The 25666-nt window shown below is 42.1% G+C and overlaps 1 protein-coding gene across 1 annotated transcript in view; it reads left to right on the forward strand.

Moving 5' to 3' along the window:
- The window catches only part of LOC136422419 (serine-protein kinase ATM-like), a 74949-nt gene that overhangs the window by 5386 nt on the left and 43897 nt on the right, over window positions 1–25666 (forward strand). Inside the window, exons 6-24 of the mRNA XM_066410193.1 lie at window positions 1039–1204; window positions 1808–1970; window positions 3005–3247; window positions 8084–8244; window positions 8834–8927; window positions 10518–10599; window positions 11186–11375; window positions 12527–12727; window positions 15821–15898; window positions 16698–16917; window positions 17897–18022; window positions 18489–18602; window positions 19300–19395; window positions 20021–20231; window positions 21282–21463; window positions 21660–21695; window positions 21863–21945; window positions 24654–24794; window positions 25487–25562. Coding sequence (XP_066266290.1) covers window positions 1039–1204; window positions 1808–1970; window positions 3005–3247; window positions 8084–8244; window positions 8834–8927; window positions 10518–10599; window positions 11186–11375; window positions 12527–12727; window positions 15821–15898; window positions 16698–16917; window positions 17897–18022; window positions 18489–18602; window positions 19300–19395; window positions 20021–20231; window positions 21282–21463; window positions 21660–21695; window positions 21863–21945; window positions 24654–24794; window positions 25487–25562 — 2663 coding nt within the window. The remainder of the gene's footprint in view (window positions 1–1038; window positions 1205–1807; window positions 1971–3004; window positions 3248–8083; window positions 8245–8833; window positions 8928–10517; window positions 10600–11185; window positions 11376–12526; window positions 12728–15820; window positions 15899–16697; window positions 16918–17896; window positions 18023–18488; window positions 18603–19299; window positions 19396–20020; window positions 20232–21281; window positions 21464–21659; window positions 21696–21862; window positions 21946–24653; window positions 24795–25486; window positions 25563–25666) is intronic.

A 25666-nucleotide genomic window follows, 5' to 3' on the forward strand; every position in this document is an offset into this window, starting at 1 on the left:
TGTAGTGTACTGTGACATTTGAAAATTAAAATTGAATAAATACATGTAAGTCTTAGAAACGTCACTTGGAAACAATAAGCAACCCTGAACTCCATTAACTGTAAACATATTTAAGTTTGTGTGTTACTGAACTACTGACTGTGTTGTTTATGTTGTTGGATGGAAAATGAATAAAAAAAATTAAAAAAATAAAAATAAAAAAAGTTTGACATGTGTGGTTTTATTTTGCGCTTAGGCAAAAATTGAGTACAGTGGTTTTAAGTTTGCGGCAGTGCTACAGTCACATACTGCTACAGTACGAGTAAAGGACAAAAATGTTTGCGGTGGTTTCAAGTTCGCAGTGAAACAGTTGTCACGAAAACCGCAAACATAAAACCACAGCAAACATTTCTGCATTTACATTATGTCATACCTGGGCCGTGATAATGTTTGATATGAAGGTGTTCGGGGCTGGTCTGTAATTTACATTTTATCACTGGCTTCCATAGAATAATTTCGAACCTCTTCCTCATGCATCATGTGCACTGCTGTAGAAAATTCCAATACCAGAGTCCGATGTTGAAATACATGTAGATGTTCCTCCTATTTTTTCTTTGAGGACACCACATTTTCTTCTGGTGCCTTTTGCAATTGGACTGTCTGTTTTCTCGGGTGGGTATGACAAGGACAATAGTATACAATCATGTAGGTATCCTCATTAGATTCTATAGCTTTAAGTAACACCTGGAGTTAGGCTTGCAAAAGTTAAAAGTGAGAGGTCATTCAATGTATTCACTAGCCGCCTTATTCCTGTGAGGGTGATGCGTTTCATCAAAGTCAAACTATTATTTTAGTAATATCGTAATCCAACTCCTACAGACTCAAAACTGACGTATTCCTTTACCATTCACCACAGTTTCAGCCTCGCTAACGCGCACAGAAGAAAAACTTGGGTCAAGCAATGTGACGCACTACTTTATACCCGAACTACTATTGGGGATGGGGATAGCCCATAAATACTGTGTTCTGCGACCTTAATGACATGATGTTTTGTTGCAGAACTGCTACTGCTGTACTGTCGAACCCTGCTGTGCCCTCCTGATCAGTTTGACCGCACCCTCCTAGCTCGTACCCTCCACACCCTGATGCTGGGGGCCTCCGTACAATGTAACATCAGGGGGAAGAACCTGTTCAGATTCTTCACCGAGGTCATGAAGAATGCCAGGTTTGTACTGCACTTAGTCTACATGCAATGTCTCGAAAGTTAAACAAGACCAAAGATTTTTTTAAAAACTCCTGTTTATTTTTCTTTTACGTAAACAGATAGTAGACTATCTCAAGACAAGAGAACTCCAAGATGAGATCTGACTTCACTCGGTTGATGAAGAGACAAAGTTCGTCTTGAATTAGCTCCCCATAGTAGCAATTTACTCTTTTGTTGTGTGTTGTGTTTACATGTTTGTCAATAGTAAGATATTGGTTAGTTTTCCAGTTATGATTGGCTTAAAATTTGAAAAGTCTGTTAGATTGTCAATGTAGATAGTTCAAGTAACAATGTCATGTCAATGATAGTAACAATCCCTTATGAGTACATTTCAAACCAATGTTAAACCAAATTGGTTTTAGTTCTCCTTATTAGGACATAATATGGAAGAAAGCTTAAATTTCAGGAAAATAAACTAAATAGTACTAGTACTTTCCTAACCATACATTTCTGTTCCAGACAGGAGATGAATGGTAACTTTTAGCATTCTTCTTTTATGAACCAGTGAAAGAATATCCCTCTTAAAACCAAACTAGCTACAATATCTATATATTTCTGTTACAGACAAGAGAAGAACCTGGCAGTGCTGGAGCCCCTGGTTTCTGCCATGAACGTGTTCTGTAAGACCATGTCTGCAGACTGCAGGGGTCAGATCTGTAAGTTGGGGGAAGCCACAACCCTGGGACTGCTGTATGTGTGGAACAACAGGCCGCCAGCACAGCTCAAGGTACTGTTTGTTTGTTTGTTTGTTTGTTTCACCAGGGGAAAATCATATCGCAAGCTGACGATTTTCTATGAGCCCTAGGGGGAAATACAGAATACCTATGTTAGGGCTCGAAATGCTGTAGATGCGTTTAAATTTGCGTGGTTTTTATTTCGCGGTAGGCAGAAAATGACGTGTTCGCCATAGTTTAAGTTTGTGTTTGAGTAGTGCTACAGTCATAGGTGGGCAAAAAGTTTAGCGATGGTTTTAAGTTTTTACAGTACTAGTACCGGGTCTGGGTGCATAATGCACTTTCGTGCACCCAAAATTGCAGCTGTGCACCTTATTTCTGACTGTGATTGCCAAATTTTCTACCTACGGCTTTCTTCGGCAATTGATCTTCTATGGTATGATCTTAGAAACAGTAGAAGGCAAAAGGTTCTTGGAGGTTTGTACCACCCTCGTTTTGGTTGAGTGAAGGTAGATTAGCCCCAGTGTAGATGGTATCCTTCACTCTACTAAAGCCTGTGTCACACAGCACGAAAATTGATTGACCGACGAGTGTGAGCTATTGACAGTAGTACACCCAGCGTTCTCTGCATTATCGCACATTTTTTATGGTTCAGCCAGCAGATATGATTATATGATTATGATAGGGTCGACTTATTGACAAAAAAGTATGCACAGCCCTCTGTCGATTTTAAAATCGGGAAACCTTGTGGCACTCGACAAATACGGCCAAAGCTTGTCAACTGTGTGACAAGTGTGTAATACTACATAACCTGATTTAATGTTTGCAGTTTTTGCAGTGATCTCGTCACAGCGGACTTAAAACCACCATGAAAATGCTTGATCTGTTTTCTGCCCACCTGCCCTTTGTTTAAACCACCTGGAACTAAAACAGGATGACACTCGGGCTACCTAAGACCATCGCAAACACTCCCTTTTCTCCCTACTGTGAAATTAAATCCCTGCGAAGGCATTTACACTATCTCAACTTAATCCAGGCCAATGTCACAATTTGAATTGTTCACCCGATGCAACCTCCGTTTTTACAGGAGGAGGTGATAGAGTTCTTCGGAATACAGATGTGCGTGCACCACCCCATGGGGGCGACATGTGAAGGGGAGGGGGAGTACGCCCACGACCACGCCGTCTGGAAGAACCACCTGAAGAAACTTTACGACGCCATCTACAACGACCTTGAACACGTTGGAGGTCGCAGCAGGTTCACCTCAGTGACCAAAGATTCGGCCCTCAGTCCTGGGTTTGTGGACCTGGCAGCTGATGTGTTTCACCAGGTAGGGTTAAAGGTCAACTGGCCGTAGCTAGTCTTCCTAGTTGTTTATGTTTCGCTGTAATATACTGTAAATGCATTTAAGTTTGTGTTGTTTTTATTTCGCGCTAAGGGGAAAATAGATGTTCGCTGTGGTTTTAATTTCGCGGCAGTGTTATAGTCACATACTGGTACAGTATTGAACAAAAATGAATGTAAAACCACCGCAAACATTTCTGCATTTACAGCACTGTATCGGTTTACATGTAGCCGGTATAACCGCCCTTTAGCATAGCACACCAACCTCGCAGGAAAGCAGCATGGTTATATAACACTGTCACAACTATTGATGACTATTGTGTAATCACAATAAGAATTAATTGCATGTATCAAGAATATGGTATCGAAGTGGCAGGATGTTGAAGGGCCTTGGCCAATCATCATTTATGAGTTAGGTTCCAGCTTCATAGAACCTGTCTGTACTAATCAACAACACAGCCTGTACTGAATTGAACTCTATTGAAGGTTTCCACAGGGCAAGTTTTCTTTACAAAAGGCCTTCTCCATTCTGAATCTGTATCAGATCTGTTTAGCCAGTATAACCACCCTTTGGTGTAATATGCCAACTTACATGTATTGTGTAGTCACAATAGGCATTAATTGCAAGTATCAAGAAAGTGCTTTTCACAAATAGAAGTATTCTTTAAATGAAAATTACAAATACAGGAAAAAAGCGTACTATTATTTACTTATAATAATAATGATTTATCACACAATATTAAACATAATGGATATATTAGACAAAAATCAACTGACAATGTCACCTACTCATATGAAGCACATTTCTAATAACAGTAACAGTCTTTTGATGAGTCCAAGAAATTATGCATTTTTCATTTACAACACCACACTGCAACACAATCATGAAACAGACATGTAAAAACTATGTACTTGCCCTGGTTGTCCTTGATGGTAAGCAATACAATTTGTTTCTGTCCTTTGAAATTCTTGGTAGCTTATCGCAGACTATCGTAACATGTCTTTGGTTAGCATATGTTGGCCACTGGAAGATTATCACTCTTCACAAGAGACTCTTTCTGGCCCTGTCATGGACAGGTTGGCTGATCTGCTGGTGTGTTTTGCTCTGCTTCACGTGTGGAACTTCCTGTAACGTTTTGGATCGTTGTGATTTTGTTGGCACATTTGAGTTCATCCTGTGAATGCACACGGTTGCTCCGTATCATGGGGACAAGTGCAGTTAGTACCCGATAGATAGCTGTCATGTTTTGCCAGATTCCCCTCCTCAAATCTGGTGTACCGATGATACTAACAATCGGGTTGATTGCTGAGTTCAATGTCAACATCACGGCTATCCTCGCTGTCCCATTTGGAAGCGGGCAGGTCCCTGCATTCTCGAGACACGCTAGAAAGAACACAATGGGAACAAGCCAGAAGACGAACGCCATCACCACATGGATCAGAACAGTCTTTGCCTTCTGTGCACTCTTTTTGAATTTCGAGTCTGTCTCATTCTGTGCGGGGTCATTGGGTTGAAGTGGCTGGGCCCCCCTTGGCTGCCCATGCCTGTTCTTCTGCCGCTGTCTGATATATACGAATACGCTAATGTTTGTGAAGATCATGACACCGTACAGGACGAGGAGTAACGTGACTATGACTCCAACATATTCACGGGGGAAAAGATGAAAACACTTTGATATGGGCATATCCAGACAGTTCCAACCCATACTGGGGGAGAACACCAACAATGACATCAAAAGCCATGAAGGGATAATAACAATACCAGCATTACATTTAGCGGTGCCAGCATGGTTGTGGAAATATATAGGATGCCTTACAGCAACATAGGAGTGCACAGATTGTAGGGCCAAAGCTAATGAAGACATAACTTGACTATATATCAGTACATTCAGAGAATACATTACACTATAAAGTCTGGTCATTCCCTGATGGTCTACAGTGCGACAGATAAGTCCAATACCTGCTAGAGTATCGGCCATGACCAGATTCGCCAAATAGAAGAAGACAGGTTTGTTTGATTTTTGTCTTCCAATCAGTCCTCCAAGAACAGCGATGTTAGGAATGAGGATGAGGATTGCTACTAGCCTCCAGATGATGACAGTCACTGTTCCCAATTCTTGATAGTCCGTGTACACGGAGCAGGAGTCGTGAGCTTGGCCGTAGGAGAGAGTCTTGTTTCGTAAGTACCACAGCACACAGTCCAGCTGCCTGTCAAAGTTGCCCCGATCCTCAGTCCCTAACAGAAGGACAGAGCTGTTGTTGACCATGGTGGAGCTGATTCTGGTCAGATGCAGCCTGAGGGATGGACTTCAGCGGGATGTGAGATGGTTGATGAGCACTAGACAGGTGGTGATCAGAAGAAGGCAGGAGGCGGAGTGTAGCCGCACCTAATCACGCAGCCTGGATGTCTGTTGTGCTGTTGGTGGCCAGAATATGGCTGGAGGCAGAATGAAGACGCAGCTTGTTAGGAAGGTTTTGTAAGCAGGGAATGTGCCGCATGACCTGGTGCATTATTTGCAGATATATCATTTGCCATTGACAACTTCACCAGAAGTGGACTGTAATTGGATTGGAGAGCTAAAAACCTTTGCCATAGGTTGTCAGTACGTGCTGCTTCAAAGATTGTATGAATTATATAAAATGCAGGCGAGTGCTGACTGGTTGTTCCATATTGTCCCTATTAAGTCCTCAACAAAGTCACCATGGCCTACAATAGTCAGTACTGTCTTCTATTGTTAATTCATAGCGACGTAGTACTAATTGCGCCCACGATTTGGGGCAAAGTATTTGTCAATCGATCAAAGCTGAAAACCTTTTTAATAGGCTGTTAGTTTTTTGAAAGGCTTAGCTTAAGTTTGCCCTACTTTTCTATTGAATAGTTGATAATTTGGATGACAACAGGAAAAGACTTTCCTCTCCTCGACCTACACAGTGTTAATCTGTAGGACAGAGGCACCTCTGTAATGAAGCAAAATGGAAAAAATTATTGAGGATACGTTTTTCTCAATCCCTTATGGCTCAAAAGCACCCAGAACGATGCACACTACCTGGGTGATCAGGTGACAAGGCCGCATTTACATGTAACTATTATGGCACACATACATAGTATTACATTTACATAGATCTATAATCATACTCTAACGAGTTGAAGCGTCTACAAAGTTTCTCCAGTATTCTCGGTTACACATCATTTCTGTCAGGTCTTTTCCCTTTTCCACTTTGACCAGTTTCTAATTCTATAATGCTCTTAACTGTGGAGTATGGACGGCCTCTTCTCCTTTTGGCTTCTGGGGTCCAAAAGAGTAGCTTACCAGCTAAATGGCACACATATATGGAACTATTCGCCGGATGACCAACCCTGAACCGGCTTTTCAGGAAATAAAAGACGTGACAGGAAACGATAATTGTGAGCTGACCCTAGTGAGAAATATTGTTGAATTTGTCTGCACCATAACTACCCAGTAATTGGATTGTAAACCTGAAAGTTGCCCTTAATTGGAGTTGTTGCTGCTGACCATCTGCTCTTTCAATAGATATTATTAAAGCCAGGGGGAATACACAGGATGTAGCTTAAGTAGTTGGGACAAGCTGGTCCTATTTGTATTGGCTTCGAATCTACTGCAAGCTGTCCTATATGTATAAAGCAAAAATAAAAGTTGAAGGGAAAATGCACATTTTTTCACAGTCCAGTGTATTTCAAAATAATGGTTGTAATTTTTATGACGAATTTTACTCCGGTAATCCATTAAAGAAAAAAAAAGGAAAGTGATCATGAACCTAAGTTTAGCTTAATTGATCAAATGAACTCAATGAACAGATGAGCAAATCTTCCACTGGTCTTGACAGGAAGACAGACGCTATGTACAGTATTTACAGGTTCATTGTACCGGGAAAATTCCCCTAGCTCTTTTCGACAAGCACAATGAACATTGGACCATGGCTTAATGTCCCGTGCTAAGGAAGTTGCGACCTATTCCGGTAGCGTGCATGTTGGGTGAGCCACACAGCCGGGATCGAACCCGGGGCTTCTGGTTCCAGAGGCAAGATCGCTAACCACTGGACTACGTACGCTACCTGACCTCAGAGGGATGTACATTGTACCTGTGGCTCAACTTGTAGCAGCCTCACAGTTGAGCTCCTGTGATCAAATAGTCGGTAACTGAGAGACCAGGGTTCCATCCTGGGAAGGGCATCTCCGTTGGGACTGTATCGTCTTTCGGAAGGGACGTAAAATGGGCCTTGTGTTCGAGGAGGTTCCTCCAGCATGTTAAACGGGAAGGGATAGCAACCCCTCCCAGTAAAAATATACCCTGCTACTGAAACAACAAGGAAACTTGCTGCCCTATGTGCCACAAGGCACTACAGCTTAGGACAAGGGTATGAACAATTCCATTAAACATTGAAGAGTCATCAGGAGCAAGAGGTCAAGATAAAAACAGCAGACTAGGACCAGTTAGTTAAAATCCTCCCACACCATAAGGTGTATAGAACGGTGCCCATCCCCGTTTCATAGCCCTGGGCCACACTGTGGTGCAATCACTGCAGCAGGGGGCTAGTGCACTGGCAGTGGAGTGTGTTTAACTTCCATACTGTTTCATAAGTATGTACCATTGTTTATGAAGTCTTTGGGATGACTCAATGCACCTCTTGTCCAGAGGTGTCCTACCCGGGAGTTGAACTCGGGCCTTCTGGCCTTACTGTATCATTGAAGAGACTTTGCCCTCAGACTCTGTGATATGTTAATTTTCCAGTTCTTTATTTTGGTTGTCGATTGATTAATTGATTGATTGATTGATTGATTGATTGATTGATTTCTCCACAGCTATTCTTGGATCAGCAGCCAGCGATAGAAGTGACCCAGATGACCTTGAGTACCCAGAAGGTTGGGCGGGGTCCCCCGGCCAAGAGGCGTCGTCTTGAGGTGGGCTGGTCCATGGTCTTAGACGTCCTCAAGGAGATGAGAGGACCAGGACTCATCCCATGGTTAGACGTGCTTGCACATTGATGGGGAAGCCCCAGAACTCGTCATCAAGTGCAAGTCCTTTTTTGTAGCAAGTTTTTACGGCTGGATGCCCTTCCTAACGCCAACCCAAACCCTACTGCTGGGCTTAGGACATGGGAAATGTGTGTTAAGTGCCTTTCCCAAGGGCACAACATCTGGGTGCATGTCTGGACATGTCTGGGTACTCCACTGGGGATTGAACCTGGGTCTTATTGGTTCATAGCCGGATGCTCTGCCACTGTGCTACACAGACGCAAGATGTACATGGATATGAATAAGTTTGTTGCTCAACAGTGACACATGGGCTTTGTGGTTGTTAACTCAGAACCTGGTAGCACTGAGTTCAAATCCCTGCTGTACCCTTTGAAAAGGCACTTTCTACATGTACATTTGTACCTCAGGTAGAATACAGAATACAGTCAGCTATTCAGCGTGCATTCTCGATTCCTCTTGCAGGTTACAGGTGTGTTCTAAGATCACCTGGGCTTCTCCTCACCTGGTGTTATTATCATACAGACATACAGTTGGTTCTTCATCCTGTTAGTAGTGTTACCTTGATTCTTCTTGCAGGTTACAGGTGTTGACCAGTCTGCTTCAGAAGTATCCCAGAAGTCTGCCTATCGACCATTTAGTTCCGCTGCTGACTGCCCTCAACAATGCACAGGTACATTTTACTTACCTTGAAAGTTCATCTGTGTTGGTAGAAATCTTTCTGAAGCAAAGTCAAACTGTAATTTCCAACACAAAAATTGGACCTATCTAAATTTTTCACTTTCCAACTCATTGCTCATTCCTTGACACACACTCCATCGTTTATGCATATTTCTGACGACCACATGCGGCCGTAACACCAAGTATTGTTACGATACATTTGCATGAGAATTCCCGACGGGGTTTCCAAGCCGGACGTCAATCAAGTTTGATATGAATGGAGTATACGCGTGTACTGGACAATGCCGTCCGCCCAAGATTTTTAATTAGACAGCCATAAGCGTTTTAGCGACGCAATTGCTCCGGCTTTCAACCGCAGTTAGAATGCATTTGTCCCGGCTTTTAATTAAGGGTTAATGACCCGCCCCAAGGTGTATATGGTGTCATAACGCCTGGCCATGTGCTATAACCACCGAATAAAACCACAGAGTGAGCGAAGCGAACGAGGTGGTTTTATGAGGTGGTTATAGCACATGGCCAGGCGTTATGACACCATATACACCGAGGAAGAGGCGGGTCATTAACGTTATTATCATATAGCTTATCCAAACTGACGCATATAAGAGTAGACAATTTCTGTTTGACGCATAGATCCCTTATACTATTAAGAATGCATTTCAGAATTCACATTTGTCCTTTTTTAACAGAATTTGAAAATGATGAAGAATATGTACAACTGTTGCCTGATTTATTTATTTCAACCACACAGGATAGGAGGGTCGGTTTCAAGTAAGTCAGAAAATGTTATCATTGAAGAATCTCCCTGCAACATGACCTCAGGTAGCCTGAAAAGAACACAGGTTCTCTGGCCAGCAGGAAATGGAACGCGCGGAACCTTAGATAGAACGTGGTTTCTTTGGCCAACAGCAAATAGAACACGCGGAACCTTTTTGGGAATTTTAAATTTGTTTTCCCTTTTTCATGTATTCAAGGAAATTTTTAGGAATTCTAAGGCAATAAAGATCTTCTAAACAAGGTTAAGAAAAAGATTCATCAAAAAGATACCCCCTCTACAAAATGGAACGGTTGTGTTCTGACATGACGTCAATAAGTGGTGTGTTATGGCGTGATAACAGACCACTTATTGTGGGCAATGGAGGCTTCTGATTGGTCGACGCCATCTACCTATGTGATAATTGGGGTTAAAACACGTTTGCCCCGGCTTTTAACCGCGGTTGAAACACTTTTTAAACTTGTGTGAACCGCGTGGGAAGGGAAGTTAAACGAGATCTGTACTGTAGTCTGGAGTTGGACAGTCCGAAATTGGTTCCAATTTTTGTGTTGAAAATTACAGTTAAACATTGCTTCAGGTATCTTTTACCGGTTATGAATATAAGCTTCTTCCAAACTTTTACATCTAAAATGATGAAAACAAGTGCTGATGATGATTTGACCTTATTTCTGCTTTAACTTAGTAGTAGTAGACTTAATTGTTCGATAGGGTGTTGTGTTTGTAATTAAAAGAGCCTAAAAAAAAGAGGTTTGAAATTGAAATGTTTTGTTTATTAGGAATAATCCAATATGATGGTATTGTTGTTGATAGGTGGAGTGCAAGAAAAGTGATGTTTCCTCCCACATCCTATCGTGTATGGAAGCCCTTGTTCCCAGTTACCAGTACCACAAAGGTTTGTTTTTTGTTTGGTTGTTCAGTGCATTTATGAGCCCTGTGAGATGACCATTCTTTCTGATTGGCTAACTGATATTTAAATGTTTTTTAGTTAGAGATGTGCAAGTATAGAATCTAGCTGGAATCACCAGCTCTCAAATCTACACCCAGATGAACACTGAAAGGAAATAATGGTAGTAAACAAAAGAAGGATAATGAAGACCTTATCATAATCATGGTGTAGTCCTACACTTGTTGTCATACCTGTTGTAAAACCTGCTGTTACACTTGCCTTAGTTGTTGTTACACCTATTGTCACACCTGTTTTCACAAATGTTTTCATATCACACATGCTGTCATACTTGTTGTCATACCTGTCACACTTGTTGTCACACATGTTACACTTTTTATCACACATGTTGTCACCTGTTCTTACACATGTTGTGACCCCTGTTGCCACACCTATTTTCACACCTGTGTCACACTTGAGGTCACACCTGTTATTACACATGTTGTAACACCTGTTATCACAAATGTTGTCACACCTGTTATCACACATGTTGTCACACCTGTTATCACATCTGTTATCACACTTGTTATCCCAGGTGAGGATGAAGACCTGGCCCAGGTGTGCACCCCCCTGTGGAGCTCAGTGTGGACCTGCACCATGAAGGCTGTGAGTCTGCACCACTCCGAGGACCAGGCCTTCTCCCTCATGGGGTGTCTGGTGCAGGAGAAACTGGTGCCGCCCGACAGGGAGGTCTGGAGACTGCTGTGTGCATCAACACCCTCTAAGTAAGTCTACACATTTGCTTGTTTGTATAAAGAATAATTTTTACCGTTTTCGTATTCTCTTTTCGAATTCTTTGTTTTACACAGGTAAGAAAAAAAGCAATACATACATATAACTAATCAAAATACTTGTGGCTGGGGAAATTTGAAACAAATATGGTCTGTGAGACTCCTTCAATAACTAATAAATAAAAGATATCAATGAAACTATTAGGTATGAAAATAACAAATACCTAAGTGAACACAGAAAAGTTACCAACTAAATTATCAAGGACATCATCAGGTTAGTAAATGAGAGGATACAACTTGAAGGTTCTTCATTCACAACCAAGATTTCTTACAACAGACAACGTTTCTGTGACCATCTGTCATCTAAAATCCTTGGGGCAATACTGACTGGTTCTACTTTGCACTGCTGCTAGGTGTTGCTACTAACAATATGGTCCCAACCATAAAGTATTGTTGCATCCATATACATGGATAGATATTGTCCAGCAACAATGATAAGGAAACAATTATCAGCTACTTCTTAAGAATGCAGTGACTGTTTGAGAGTTGTTTCTTTATTGTTTTGAGCCCACAATGTACACAAGATCAATATTGTCGAATGAGTACCCTAATTTGGCTTGAAGCCAGTTGAGAGTACCCTGGAGTCTCTGCTTTGGCCCCTAAGGCCACACCAATTTAATTTCTGGGTTAACGGATTTTTATTCTTAAATTTAGCCAAAAAAAATCATGAAAACTTGACCCTGTTCACTGCCTGAAACTGTGTGCACCTAAATAAAAATATTCCTCTGAGATTCTGTTTTCATGTTGCTTTTCCAATGTAGCATTTTTTAGAATTTTTTTTATTCCGTTAACCAAGAAAATAAATTGATGTGGCCTAATCTCTGTTGCCAGGTGTTTCAAATAGCTACCTTTGGGGTGTTAGTCCGTACCAAGGGACTTGGACATGTAGGGGGTGTAAGAGCCTGAGAGTAAATTGACTGTTGCAAAGCAATGTGCTCTGGTTTCCAGGATAGTATTGTCTGTATGTGTGCATGTGTCCCTAGCTCACCACAGATTTTTCCCGTTGTTGTTAGTGTTTATTTTTTATTTTTTAAAATTTTATTCAGTTTTACCACATTTGTGATAAATGTGTTATCCCCAAATAGGGAAGCAGTAGAATTCCTAGCGGTCGTTCTCAGCTGCCAGCCCCTTCCTGAGAGCTTCACACCAGCCAACCTGCCCATGGAGCGACCAAGCGAGAGCGCCCCCTATCCCCTCAGGCATGAACTGCTCCAGTGGCTCTTACCGACAGAAGATGTGGAGGATGTAGAAGGAATGACCAGCAACTTTCAGAAACATTTCACCAGGTAATTCGTTTGGTTTCTTAGTAGTTTTCGATTTAATTTCTGGAGATTCAGAAGACATGAGATTCAGCTAAAATGCTGTCCCTGGTGCTAAAAACACTATCCCTTTCCCAGGTAATGAAAGCAATATCCCTGGTTCTGGAGACACTGATCCTGTCCCTGGCACTGAAAACAGCATCCCTGTCCCTGGCTTTGACAATATCTTCCTGTCCTTGTCCCTGTAAATACTATCCCTGTCTCTGGTAACCCTGTCCCCCAAAACAATGTCCCTGTCATCGGTACTGAAGACACCATCCCTGTCCCTGGCACTGAAAACAGCATCCCTGTCCCTGGCTTTGACAATATTCTTCCTGTCCTTGTCCCTGTAAATACTATCCCTGTCTCTGGTAACCCTGTCCCCCAAAACAATGTCCCTGTCATCGGTACTGAAGACACCATCCCTGTCCCTGGCACTGAAAACAGCATCCCTGTCCCTGGCTTTGACAATATTCTTCCTGTCCTTGTCCCTGTAAATACTATCCCTGTCTCTGGTAACCCTGTCCCCCAAAACAATGTCCCTGTCATCGGTACTGAAGACACCATCCCTGTCCCTGGCACTGAAAACAGCATCCCTGTCCCTGGCTTTGACAATATTCTTCCTGTCCTTGTCCCTGTAAATACTATCCCTGTCTCTGGTAACCCTGTCCCCCAAAACAATGTCCCTGTCATCGGTACTGAATAGGGGTGGATACCGGTTCGGCTCGATCAGGTTCAAGTCCAGGTTCAGGTCCAGAGGTTTAGGTTCAGGTCCGGACCTGAACCTAAACCTGATCCTGTCTAGATGATATCTTACTCTTAATAATCTTACATTTTATCAACCCAATTTCAATGTTAACCTTATTTTTTATGCCTTCTTGGTCAATACAGAGAGGAGACACCGAGCACTAACAGGCAGATAGAAGATACAAGACACTTTCATTTTCAACAAACGTCTTTGCTCAGAGATCTCAAAAAGTCAACTAAACAAAAAATCACTCCAGACTAACTTTTAGACCTAGGAGCACTGTGCTCCTAACTCAAAAAAGTTTGGAGCACCAGCAAAAATCTAGGATCACCACTACAAAAAGTTGGAAGAACAAGCAAAAGTCTTGGCCATACCAAATAATACTCCTATTAACAACCGGGAATAAAATATTTGAATAGATCATAAAAGATAAAAGCCTACATTGATGTTGCAGAACAATTGGCAATTCAAGTTATTCAATACCTTCCTGCATACTAAATGATACTAGTATGAGGGATTTTTAGAAAAAATTGGGCATAGGTTCCCCAGCTGGCCCCAATCCGGGGGCCACGGTGCCTCAAGTTCAACAAGTTGAAAAATACACAATGGCATTTTTTACTTGGAACAAGGCAAGTAATGATTCACATAACCTTGAATGATAAATAAATAGATAACTCTAAAATGTATCTATTGGTTTCATGACCAAAACAAATAAAGTCACATTCCATAATTTGAAACTTTTCTGCTGCCATCAAGTTCAACATTTTTACAGGCATTTTTTTCACCCCCACCCTCTGTCTACAAATAATCCAAAATACTTTAATATCCTTGAAATTCTTGCTCAATAGGATCAAAAATTATCTGTTTGTTCGATTCCTTTGAAACGCACAGTTCAAACTTCGCGCGTCAGGACCGCGGCGCCGCCATCCAATGACAGGCCGACGGCATGGAGAAAGATTTGTAATTCAAGGCTGTAGATTCTAGACCGCAGCAGAATGAAAGCACCATAATGACGGGCAGATCATGAGTTTTGAAATGATATCGGTGACAAAGGGAAAATTTAATATTTTTGGGGATAAAACTCCACTTGAATTGATTCATCGATTTTTGATCGTAAAAATTATCACTTGAACAGGTGAAAAATGACCGCGGGAAACAGGCCTTGCATTCTGCTGCGGTCTACCATCATCATGGCGGCAGTCCTGAACGCAGAGCGCACGGCTAGCGCTTTACTTTCATCGGCAAATTTCTGGCGTTTGAAACATTTTACAAATCAAACAAATACATCACAAAAGAGAGAAACTTATATCCTTTATTTCTATGGGTAACTTTGCCACTAGTTTTTGTACCGCGGGTGTGGGAACATGATAGAAAATTCACCTACGGTAGCGTTGGAATACCTAAATATTTTCAGCTTACCGCTAAGTTCTGCAGCGATTATCCTGCTAGCGCAGATCGTAATGTTTGATTGTCGCACCGTGCGACCGTGATTTTAAATCTAGTCGCATTCTCAAAAAAAAGCTGGTCCCATGTGCGACTCACACAGTCGCACTCACGAGCGCTGCCGGGCGGGCGGCGGCACTCTCAGACTCGGAAAAAAATATTTGTTGCATTACATGTTACTTTGTTTTGACTTCCGGGTCCAAAAAACCGGTTCACAACATTCGGTTTTTGAACCGGTTACCGCATGTTTTTCCGGTCCAAACTGGTCCAGTCGAACCGATATCCACCCCTAGTACTGAAGACACCATCCCTGTCCCTGGCACTGAAAAGAGCATCCCTGTCCTTAGTACTGAAAATGCCATCTCATCCCCACAAACAATGTCCCTGTCATTTGTCATGAAGACATTATCCCTGTCCCTGGTACTGTGAACATTATCCCTGTCCCTGGTACTGAAAAAAACTATCCCTGTCCCTAGTACTGAAAACAGCATCCCTGTCCCTGGCACTGAAAGCAGCATCCCTGTCCCTGGCATTGACAATACCATTTCTGTCCCTGGCACTTTGAATACTATCCCTGTCCCTGGTACCGAGGACACCATCCATGTCACAGGTACTGACAAGACCATCCATGTCCTTGGTACTGAAGATATTATCCCTGTCCCATGTTTCATTTGTTTTGAATTGTGGTAATTGTTTGAAAATTTTGTTTGTTAGTTTTTCTGAAGTACATGTACGATGTACTGTAGATTAATTCATTTTTGCAGGGTATTAATTCTGCAGTAGGTGGGAAAAGGATTTTGCAGTGGAAAGGTCACCATAAATACCGGGAAATAAAGCAACCACAAACATTTTTAAGATAGTATTTTGCTAACCCTCATACCGTGTTTCAGCCCTGGGACTGACACCTTGGCTCAGGTGTTGGGAGCTCTAGTTATGCGGGACCACAGGGCGGTAACATCACTGCAACGGTGAGCAATTTCTACTTCATGTTATCTTAATCTTTCAGCTGACATGAGGGTCGACATGGGGAGATCCTGGCAATGCTAAACCTTAAATTCAGAAGGACAGGCAACAATTAATGGTAAATTCAAGAAGACAGGCAATGCTTAACGGTAAATTGACTAAGTCTTGTGTTTTGATTCCGAAAAATACTAGAAATAGAGTGGGTCAGCTACAATAAGCAGTGAATTAAAATAGCTTGCTACGGCTCAAGGAAAAGGCATGCAGACCCTCAGACATGCAGCCAGGGATTGTCTTTAACTGTTCTGCCTTACATTTATGATAAAAGTAATTTCAATGTACAGCGCTTGAAATTCATTTGGGGAAAAGTGCAGCTAACCTCAAAATCAAGTTGCACAGAACATATTTTGGGTGCATAACATGAAGTAGAAGGTCAGCAAAACCTAATCATAAACCCTCGGAGATTGATTCTAAAGTTTGATGGCTAAACAGTAAACGAGTGATATAAGAAAAGTTTTAGTATTTTTTTTCGACACTTAAATGTCAAGACTATGCTGTTTACTAGTACCTCATGGCCACAATGTACTCGACCTACTCAAGTATATAGTTGCACTGGTGCACCCACTGTCACAAATTCGGTGCACAGCTCCAATTTTGAGTGCCTGAAAGTGTATGTTCAGTTCTTCCGTCATCGTCTCGTCTAGTCCCTTGACCTCCAGGTCGTTGGGGGGACAAGGTAGCAGTGAAGATGGAGATCTGTCTCCAGGCTCGTCTGTTCTTCTAGACCTGATATATCTTTTTCTTCAGAAAATCAAGCGCCAAAGACAGCCTGAGTCAGCAGCTACAAGACATGGCCATCCTCTACCAGAAATCCTCCTTCGTCATTCCTCTACAAGAAACACCCCCGCGGGGATGCCAGATGGTTCAGCCCATGGTCAGCTGTAGCTCGTTACCGTCAGTGCTGGAGTGTCTGTTAGCACACCTCACAAGAACGTCCAAACAACTGCAGAAGGTGACAGAAGTCAAGGTACAGTTCAACTACTAGTAACCTGTTTGAACAATATAACACCTTAGTCTGTACATGAACTAGCATTATATGTATTTCTGTCCTTACCTTTGTGAATATATCAGAAGTTTACGTATACAAAAGATCTATGGTCAGCTCAATTGGGCTGGCTGACTGAACTATCCCTGTCCCTGGTACTAACTAGCCCCCTCCTTGGTGCTGAAAATGCCATCCCTATCCTTGCACCTGAAAACACTGTCACTGTCCTTGGAACTAAAATATACTTCATACTGGTACTGAAAATACAATTCCTGTCCCAGGTACTGATAACATTGTCTCCAATACTGAAAACACAATACCTATCCCTGGTACTAAAAACACCTCCCAATTACTGGTACTTAAAACCCTGTCCCTGGTACTAAACCACATCCCTGCTCCTGAAATTACTGTCCCTGGCACTGAAAACACCATCCCTGTCCCTGGTACTGATAACAGCATCCTTGTCAATAGCACTGAAAACACTGCCCCTGGTACTAAATCAACAACACTGACCCTTGTTTTTTTATGTGGTAGTGAAAGCACCATCCCTTACCCTGGTACAAAACACTGTCCCTGTCTGTCGTGCTAAAAACACCCTCCGTGTCTAAAAAAGGAATCCCTGGTCCTGGTTCTGAAAATAACATCAATGTCCTTGGTACTGAAAACACCAACCATGTCCCTAGCACTGAAAACACCATCCCTGTTCTCGGTACTGAAAACACCATCCCTGTCCTTGGCACTGAAAACACCATCCCTGTCCCTAGCACTGAAAACACCAATGATGCCCCTAGCACTGAAAACACCAACCCTGTCCCTGGTACTGAAAACACCATTCCTGCCCCTGGTACTGAAAACACCACCCCTGTCCCTGTCACTAGAAACACCATCCCTGTTCCTGATCATAATTATTCATCAGAATTTTTTATGAAATTTCTCCCTTTAATTGCTATTTTCCTTTCAGCCCACAGATACAGAGAAGCTGGTAGAACACTGCACCATGTTGATGAAAGTGATGTGTTTCCTGGTGGACAAGGGAGTGTGGAAACCCCAGGATGCTGTAGGATCTACCCTATATCAGGATACAAAAGTGGGTTCTTTTTCTTACATTTCATAAATTCTACCTTCAAGTTCAAACGTTTTAAAGTTTTATGCCTTTGCAAACAGCTTACAGACATTTTTTAAAGTTTCTGTCACTTTATGATCAAGCGGATGCAAGTCTTCTCATATTTCATTGCCTTGTAATGTCTGACAATGTGAACAATAGATTTCATACAATAACTGTACTGTAAGTCACTAAGGGCCTCTTTCCACTAGACAATGATCGCTGAGTAACTGTTGACTAAAGTGGGATTTGTGTTACCCAAGATTTCATAATTGGACAATGATGCAAGATTTTAAAGTATGATTTAAAAGACAACAAAATACACAAAATGTGAATAGGAATGGTCTTTATCTATGAAATCTATTTTGACAAATCTTTTGTTACTCAGCGGTTCCATCATCTAGTGGAAAAGGGTATAACGAGGGATTGATTCTCACAAATTTCCTTTCAGACTGCCCTGAAACATGTCACCACCCAACTGTCAGAGTTCATGAAGAGGGAGGGGGAGGGGCACCAGGCTGTGATTGACAGCTTGTACCAACTCTTCCTCTGGGATGCAACGAAGGTGAAGACCCACTCGTAAACTAGACAACATATTGTAAATGCAGAAATGTTCGCATTGGTTTTATGTTCGCGGTTTTCGCGGCGACCGTTTCACCGTGAACTTAAAACCACCGCAAACATTTGGGTCCAATAGCAGTATGTGACTATTGCACTGCCACAGCGAACACTCCATTTTCGCCTTAGCGCCAAATAAAAACCACGCGAAATGCATTTACAGTATTTGAAATAGCTGTGTGTTCTTAAACTAGACAACATGTATTGTAGTAGCTGCAGGGGCTTCCCCCTTCCACAGTCTGGAGTTTTAGAGAATTTTAAGTTAGAATGGGGCATTCTTTGGCTTCCTGAGGGTCAAAATTACTGTCAGATACATGTAGGTCACAGTTGAAGACTGTGGCCACACATGTGTCCTAGTAGCATCCCTGGTCAATCAGAATTTTATGCTTGTCAGAGAATCTGCTCCCCTGGATGAGAGGGCGCATGGTCAGGTCATGGGGGCGCTCCGCCCCTGTTTCCCTCTTTAGATGAACCCCTTTAACTGTGTTCTTGAATGCGTATGGTACCGCATAGAATGATCATATCTGTAACAATTGTTTTTCTTGGATACAAAAAAGGTGATGAAAGATTGGTCCAATTTTATTTTTATTGAATACGGTCTACAGTTAATTTTTATTCGGTTTGCACACATGGATGTTTCGCAGGAACCAAAAGAAGTTGGCCAGCTGCGCAGAGCTCTGCTGAAAGCTGTTGTACCAAACAGGCTGATAGATCTGCTTATTGACATGGCCTTAGGCAAGGTGAGTTCCACATACATGCTTGTATTTGTAGTAAAATATAAGGGACAAACAATAGAGTATATTCCATTTGGTGAAGGTTAGACATCCAAGTTAACAATATCTAAAGACAAATTAATCTCTATACAACTAGATTTATTTAGGAAATTACTTTGTAACATCCATCACTCTTCTTCAGCGTCACTTGTAGTGGCAGAACGGCCTGTACATAATGTGTAACTTGCTAATATACAAATATACAATTCAAACTCTACTACTGGATGAATTACGGAACGATATTACTTCTGGACGTTTGGAGTGACATCCATCACTCTTCTTCAGCGTCACTAGAATGAACTGGCAGAACTAACCAGTACTTAATATACAACAACTAGAAAAAAACGGTTGTACATGGCAAATCACAAACACGTGCCTAAGCTACATTGATATGTAAAACGTGTTAGGATAGTCCTTATGGTAAGACAACACCATCGGAACAGCTGTTGTCCTTTGGTTGGGGGGAGGGCGGGGTCCCACGTACTGGAGATTTCTACACAAAGTCCTCCCTTCCTGTTTAAGTTGAGCATGTGAAAATCACGACTGATATGAATGATTCAAAGGGGGTTTTAAAGAAAGATTTTGTTTGTAGATCTCATTTGTCAGAAGTTGCAGTACGTCATCAGCCCGGCCGTCAACGTCCACAGCTTTAGACGAGGACTCGGACGACTTTGACGAGTTTGACAACTTTGACAGTTCCCATGGAAACGGGAAGAGTCGAGTCATGGGCAGCTTCGAAGACTTCGATGACTCACCACCGAGTCAACAGGAGACTCAGAGCAATGGAGAACCAACCACAACAGGTGTGTGCTTGAACTTTTTTTAAAAATTCTACTAAACGTCTGAACTTTATCATCTTGATCATTGTAGATTACATTATTCATTATAGTTATTTTAGTTTCATATCACTTCTTGTTGGGTGGTTTACTCATTTTGTTTGATATCTTTTTTAAAGATCGATGAAAAATTCCAAAAAAGAAACTCTTAAGACAATAAAAAGACTTCTACCTCAGGCCACACCAATTTGATTTCTTGGTTAACGGATTTTTTTTAAATTTTAGCAACAACAAAAATCATGAGAACAGAAGGCTGGGGGGAACACTTTCACCTGACCCTGTTCACTCCCTAAAATTGTGTGCACCAATTTGAAAGTACAAACTTTCCTCTGAGATTCCGTTTTCCTGTTGATTTTCCAATCTTAGACTAGCATTTTTTAAAGAATAATTCCATTAACCAACAAATTAAAATGGTGTGGCCTCAAGGAAAAAGGAATTAAAAGAATTAAGAACTTTGCTGAAGATTGTACACTGTTGTAGTGTATGTTAAAGATTAGTTGTTGTCCATCCCAGAGTGAGTGGATCAAACCTTACAGTACAGTCTTACGCAGCTTTCACTTACTGTACAAAACTGGTGTGTCATGTCTAAAGGCAGTTTACAGGTAATGCTAATCAGATAAACAAAGTTTTAAATAAGCTTAACTGTCTTGAGACATTTTCTATTGCTGAATAAAAAGACCCTTTTTACACAACCAAGAGATTTATTCCACCAACGTTTCGGTGACCATCTATCACCTTCTTCAAGGCAATTCTGACTGGTTCACATAGTAATGCAGCAAATGTGACGGAGTCTATATCCCCCTCATCATGGTTCATATTTTGCGTTTGGAAATGCATCGCATTATGTAAAAGCAGCGACACCTGTGCTGCATTGCTATGTGAACCAGTCAGAATTGCCTTGAAGAAGGTGACAGATGGTCACCGAAAAGTTGGTGGAATAAATCTCTTGGTTGTGTAAAAAGAGTCTTCTAACCAACCTGATGAAACTATTCACAGATTTTCTATTGCTGTTGACAGGTACTACCAGTCTGTTGGACCGTGAGTCCCTGACAGAGGCTAACAGACTGAGGATGCAGGCTGTGCAGGTGGTGTGTGCCTGGTGTGTAGCGGCTTTGGGGAACTCTGGGGACTTGAACTTGGGCGGGGCCGCTGACCCTGACCTTGTCAAGGACAAACTCATCCAGGAGTTTTGCAATGAGGTATGTGTAAGGTTGTACTGAACTTGTTTTATGTGTTTCTGTAATACCAAGTGTAGCTTTTACTCGTCGATGTAAGTTGTATGCATTCATTTTCCTTTTTTAAGTATGTGCAATAAGACATGATGTCATAAAATCATGCATCTTGTGCAGATTTTTTTTTAACAAAACATTTCTTAAATCTCACTACATCTTGCAGGACTTTGACAAGTTGAAAGCTGTTCATCTTCAATTGGTGAGTCTCTATTTCCATAAAATTTTGTTTATTTTGAAAAAATACCTGTTTCAAAGATTGCTGAACTACATAGTTGGAACAACTTGTATACTGGACTTAAATGTCTCCCCTAAGATTGATATTCAAGTGTGTTAAAACATAAGTAAGTCTTTATCTTGTGTTTTCAGTTCTTACAAGTGTGTGAGACCCTGTGTGGCCCAGAAGTTCCTCTGTACGACGAAGATGTGAAGAAATTGATACAAACAATCAGGTGATTGTTGATATTATTTTATAATAATAAAAAATTTATTGCACAACAATTGTACTAGGTACAAAGTGTGGCATTAACTGGTACATACTTTTTAGATAACATTCTATTAGGATAATCAGTCTATCTTATACAATATGGTGTAGTAGTATCATGGGCAGTAGGCCTCAGCTCCGCGGACTCAAAACAATAGCGAGTTTGTCTTCCCCGCTGAGCAGTTGCGTAAGACATCCTACCCCATAGTTATGCAAATACTCCCGACGGCCCCCCGTCGTCCAATGTGAGACAGCCGCTCGGAGGAGCTAACTTCAAAATATCTAAGGGTATGAAATCAGCACTCCTGGTCCCCGTTACCAGAAGGGGTGTCTTCGATCTTTCGGGGGCCAATCCGGACCTATTACTGTCCATTGCAGTCCCCATTTTGCAACGTAACAAAGTAACAGGATGCTCACAAAAGATGTGTTACACTGAAGATACGTCATAGTCGTTTTAATGGAAGGTTTAGCACGTTTATCGTCTGATTTTAGCTGGTAAATCTGGCTAGAAGTACGATATCTAGTGAGTACGTAAGAAGCAAATAGGAACGCATGTATAAATGCTGGTAGACAAATATATGATGAATAAGATATCTATGTTCACAATCCTGGCATTTCCAACGCTTATCATAATGATAGCTTAGTTAATAGCGGTGCCGAAACCCCTTGCGTGCATGGCACCAGCCCGGTCCAATCTGACGGCCATGATGTCATTGTTCCGTGAACAGCGGTGCCGTGCATACTGCCGGTAACGGTCATGTCGGGAAAAGAAGGATTTTTGGGCGTTACAAAATGCCTCGTATCGTCCTTTGTCATCGGTTTTTTATCAACTAGGTGTTTTCCATGGGTAAATAGGACACCAAACATGAGAATCACCACCAAGCCAAGTGCCTGAGTCGAAGGAATTAGCAGAAAATTAGGTTGTTTGAAATGAGGTTTCGTACCTATCGCTCATTCCTCGCTCTGCGCCTGCGGCGCCATGGGGCGCCCTTCGGGCGCCCACCTACGAGCGCCCTTCGGGCGCACTTCGGGCGAGGTCGGCTGTCGGGTAAGTTCGGGATCCGCTCAGCCTATCACCCGATATCCCGGTATATATTCGGTATATATATAGACTCTCCTTCCGAGGCCTACAGCCTATGGTAGTATGGGATGGCAATGGGATTTTACAATCATTGGAGGAGTTTCTAACGTCTAGACATTCTTTGATATACTTCCCAATGTGTACCATGCATGGATTGTCACATATCATTATGTACTTAAATTTGCTGTTCAAGTCCATTGAGATAAATCCTGGTAAATCCGACGATAGTATTGAGTATAGAGAATCACGTATATCAAAATATTTGGGACATACAATCAACAAGTGATATCTCCGTCTGAACACAAAGTCTTGCGCTAGTTTACCACCAAGCAAGAAGCTTTCAATCAGTCCTCTGATCCTTCTCAAGTTGAAATAACCCAAAGCTTAAGTCATGTGACCTGAATGGAAGTGTAACGTCAGCAACAGGTCAAAGGTGCCTGGCAGTTGGTATCAGCCCCCGTCTCGGTTGAGGGATGTTTGATGTGCTCTTATGTATAAATAGCCTTTTTCAACTTTTATAGAAAGTAATCCTGCTCAGTGTCCAATTACAATATTCCAACTTTATCTAAAGTCATGGAATGTCCTGGGGATTCTGTAGAAATATGCTGGAAAAACTCTGAGTTCACTGAACTGAGGCGTCTGTGTTCTTAGAACCTGTTCTAAGAGACTGGTTGGTTTCACCAAATATATGATTCTTGGCAGGGTCAACAGACGTTTTGGTGCTGACAGGGGATGTGGTACACAACACAACACCCACTATCGGCATGACCAGACTGTGTGTAGCAGGGTGCTGCCCATCCTGACAGGCCTGATACCCAGGCTACAGGACTGATATAAATGCAGTATTATGTTGTTGTCTCTAACAGTAAAACAGTGTCCCACTAACGGCATGACCAGACTGTGCCAGGGTGCTGCCACTCCTGATGACTGGCCTGATACCCAGGCTACAGGATTGTTATAATCAGTGTTATGTTGTTGTCTCTACAGTAAAACAGTGTCCCACTACCGGCATGACCAGACTGTGTGTAGCAGAGTACTGCCACTCCTTACTAGCCTGATACCCAGGCTACAGGACTGTTATAATCAGTGTTATGTTGTTGTCTCTACAGTAAAACAGTGTCCCACTACCGGCATGACCAGACTGTGTGTAGCAGGGTGCTGCCATCCTGACTGGCCTGATACCTAGGCTACAGGACTGTTATAATCAGTGTTATGTTGTTGTCTCTACTGTAAAACAGTGTCCCACTATCGGCATGACCAGACTATGTGTAGCAGGGTTCTTCCCATCCTGACTGGCCTGATACCCAGGATACATGACTGTTATAATCAGTGTTATGTTGTTGTCTCTACAGTAAAACAGTGTCCCACTACCGGCATGACCAGACTGTGTGTAGCAGAGTACTGCCACTCCTTACTAGCCTGATACCCAGGCTACAGGACTGTTATAATCAGTGTTATGTTGTTGTCTCTACAGTAAAACAGTGTCCCACTACCGGCATGACCAGACTGTGTGTAGCAGGGTGCTGCCATCCTGACTGGCCTGATACCCAGGCTACAGGATTGTTATAATCAGTGTTATGTTGTTGTCTCTACAGTAAAACAGTGTCCCACTATCGGCATGACCAGACTGTGTGTAGCAGGGTGCTGCCACTCCTAACTAGCCTGATACCCAGACTACAGGATTGTGATGATGCAGCGACTAGGGAAGGGGCGTGTACTCTACTCAGGGCTGTGTGGTAGGTGTAACCTTGAAGTTTATTCAAATTTATTCCCTGAGTTACTATTACAATCATACAGTTGCATGCAAAACTATTCACCCCCCTCGCATTTTAGACATTTTGGCAAATTGAGGAACATTGCAACTGCAGAATATTACTAAACGATATAAGTGGTGAACAAATACTTTATTACAATCTAGATCTAATACCAGAGCGAAAGTCAAAATTTTTTTCATAGTCCTTGCAAAATTGCAACTTTCACACAAAACGCAGGTTGCAAAACTATTCAACCTCCCATATGGGTCTGTCTTTAGTACTTTGTGCAGCACTTTTAAATATCTAAAAGCTGCTATGACCTGCTGCAGACGGGAACGATAGCTTGTCACAGGCTTATGGCAGTGCTCTTTTTTCGAGGACAATGGTCTCCAGCTCAGTAATTTTCTAAAGTCCATGTACCGCAACAGCTGTCTTCAGATCCCACCAGAAATCCTCAACTGGGTTTAAGTCTAGAGACTGTTAAGTTTAATGGTCAGTCAAGAACCTTCCAGACTCTTTCTCCGACCAAACCTTTGTGGATTTTGATGTGTGCTTGGGGTCATTGTCTTCCTGGAATGTCCAATGATGCCCCGGCTTCAACTTCTTGACTCTGTGACATATCTATCTTGCCAAATGCCCATTGTTGATTGTATCTTTTGTGTTGAATACCACAGGATACTACAAACAGAGGGACAGTACACAGGTCCAGTCAGGACAGCAATAATGGAGTGTATGGAAGCACTGATAAAGGTGAGAATACACAAGATAACGGTTACGCTGTCAAGCAACTGCTTATACATGACAGTCGTGTATTTTGTAGAGAGTCAGACATTTCAGGTAGCATCTGCTACATG

Source organism: Branchiostoma lanceolatum, chromosome 1, assembly GCF_035083965.1.
Source record: "Branchiostoma lanceolatum isolate klBraLanc5 chromosome 1, klBraLanc5.hap2, whole genome shotgun sequence".
Taxonomy (NCBI): domain Eukaryota; kingdom Metazoa; phylum Chordata; class Leptocardii; order Amphioxiformes; family Branchiostomatidae; genus Branchiostoma; species Branchiostoma lanceolatum.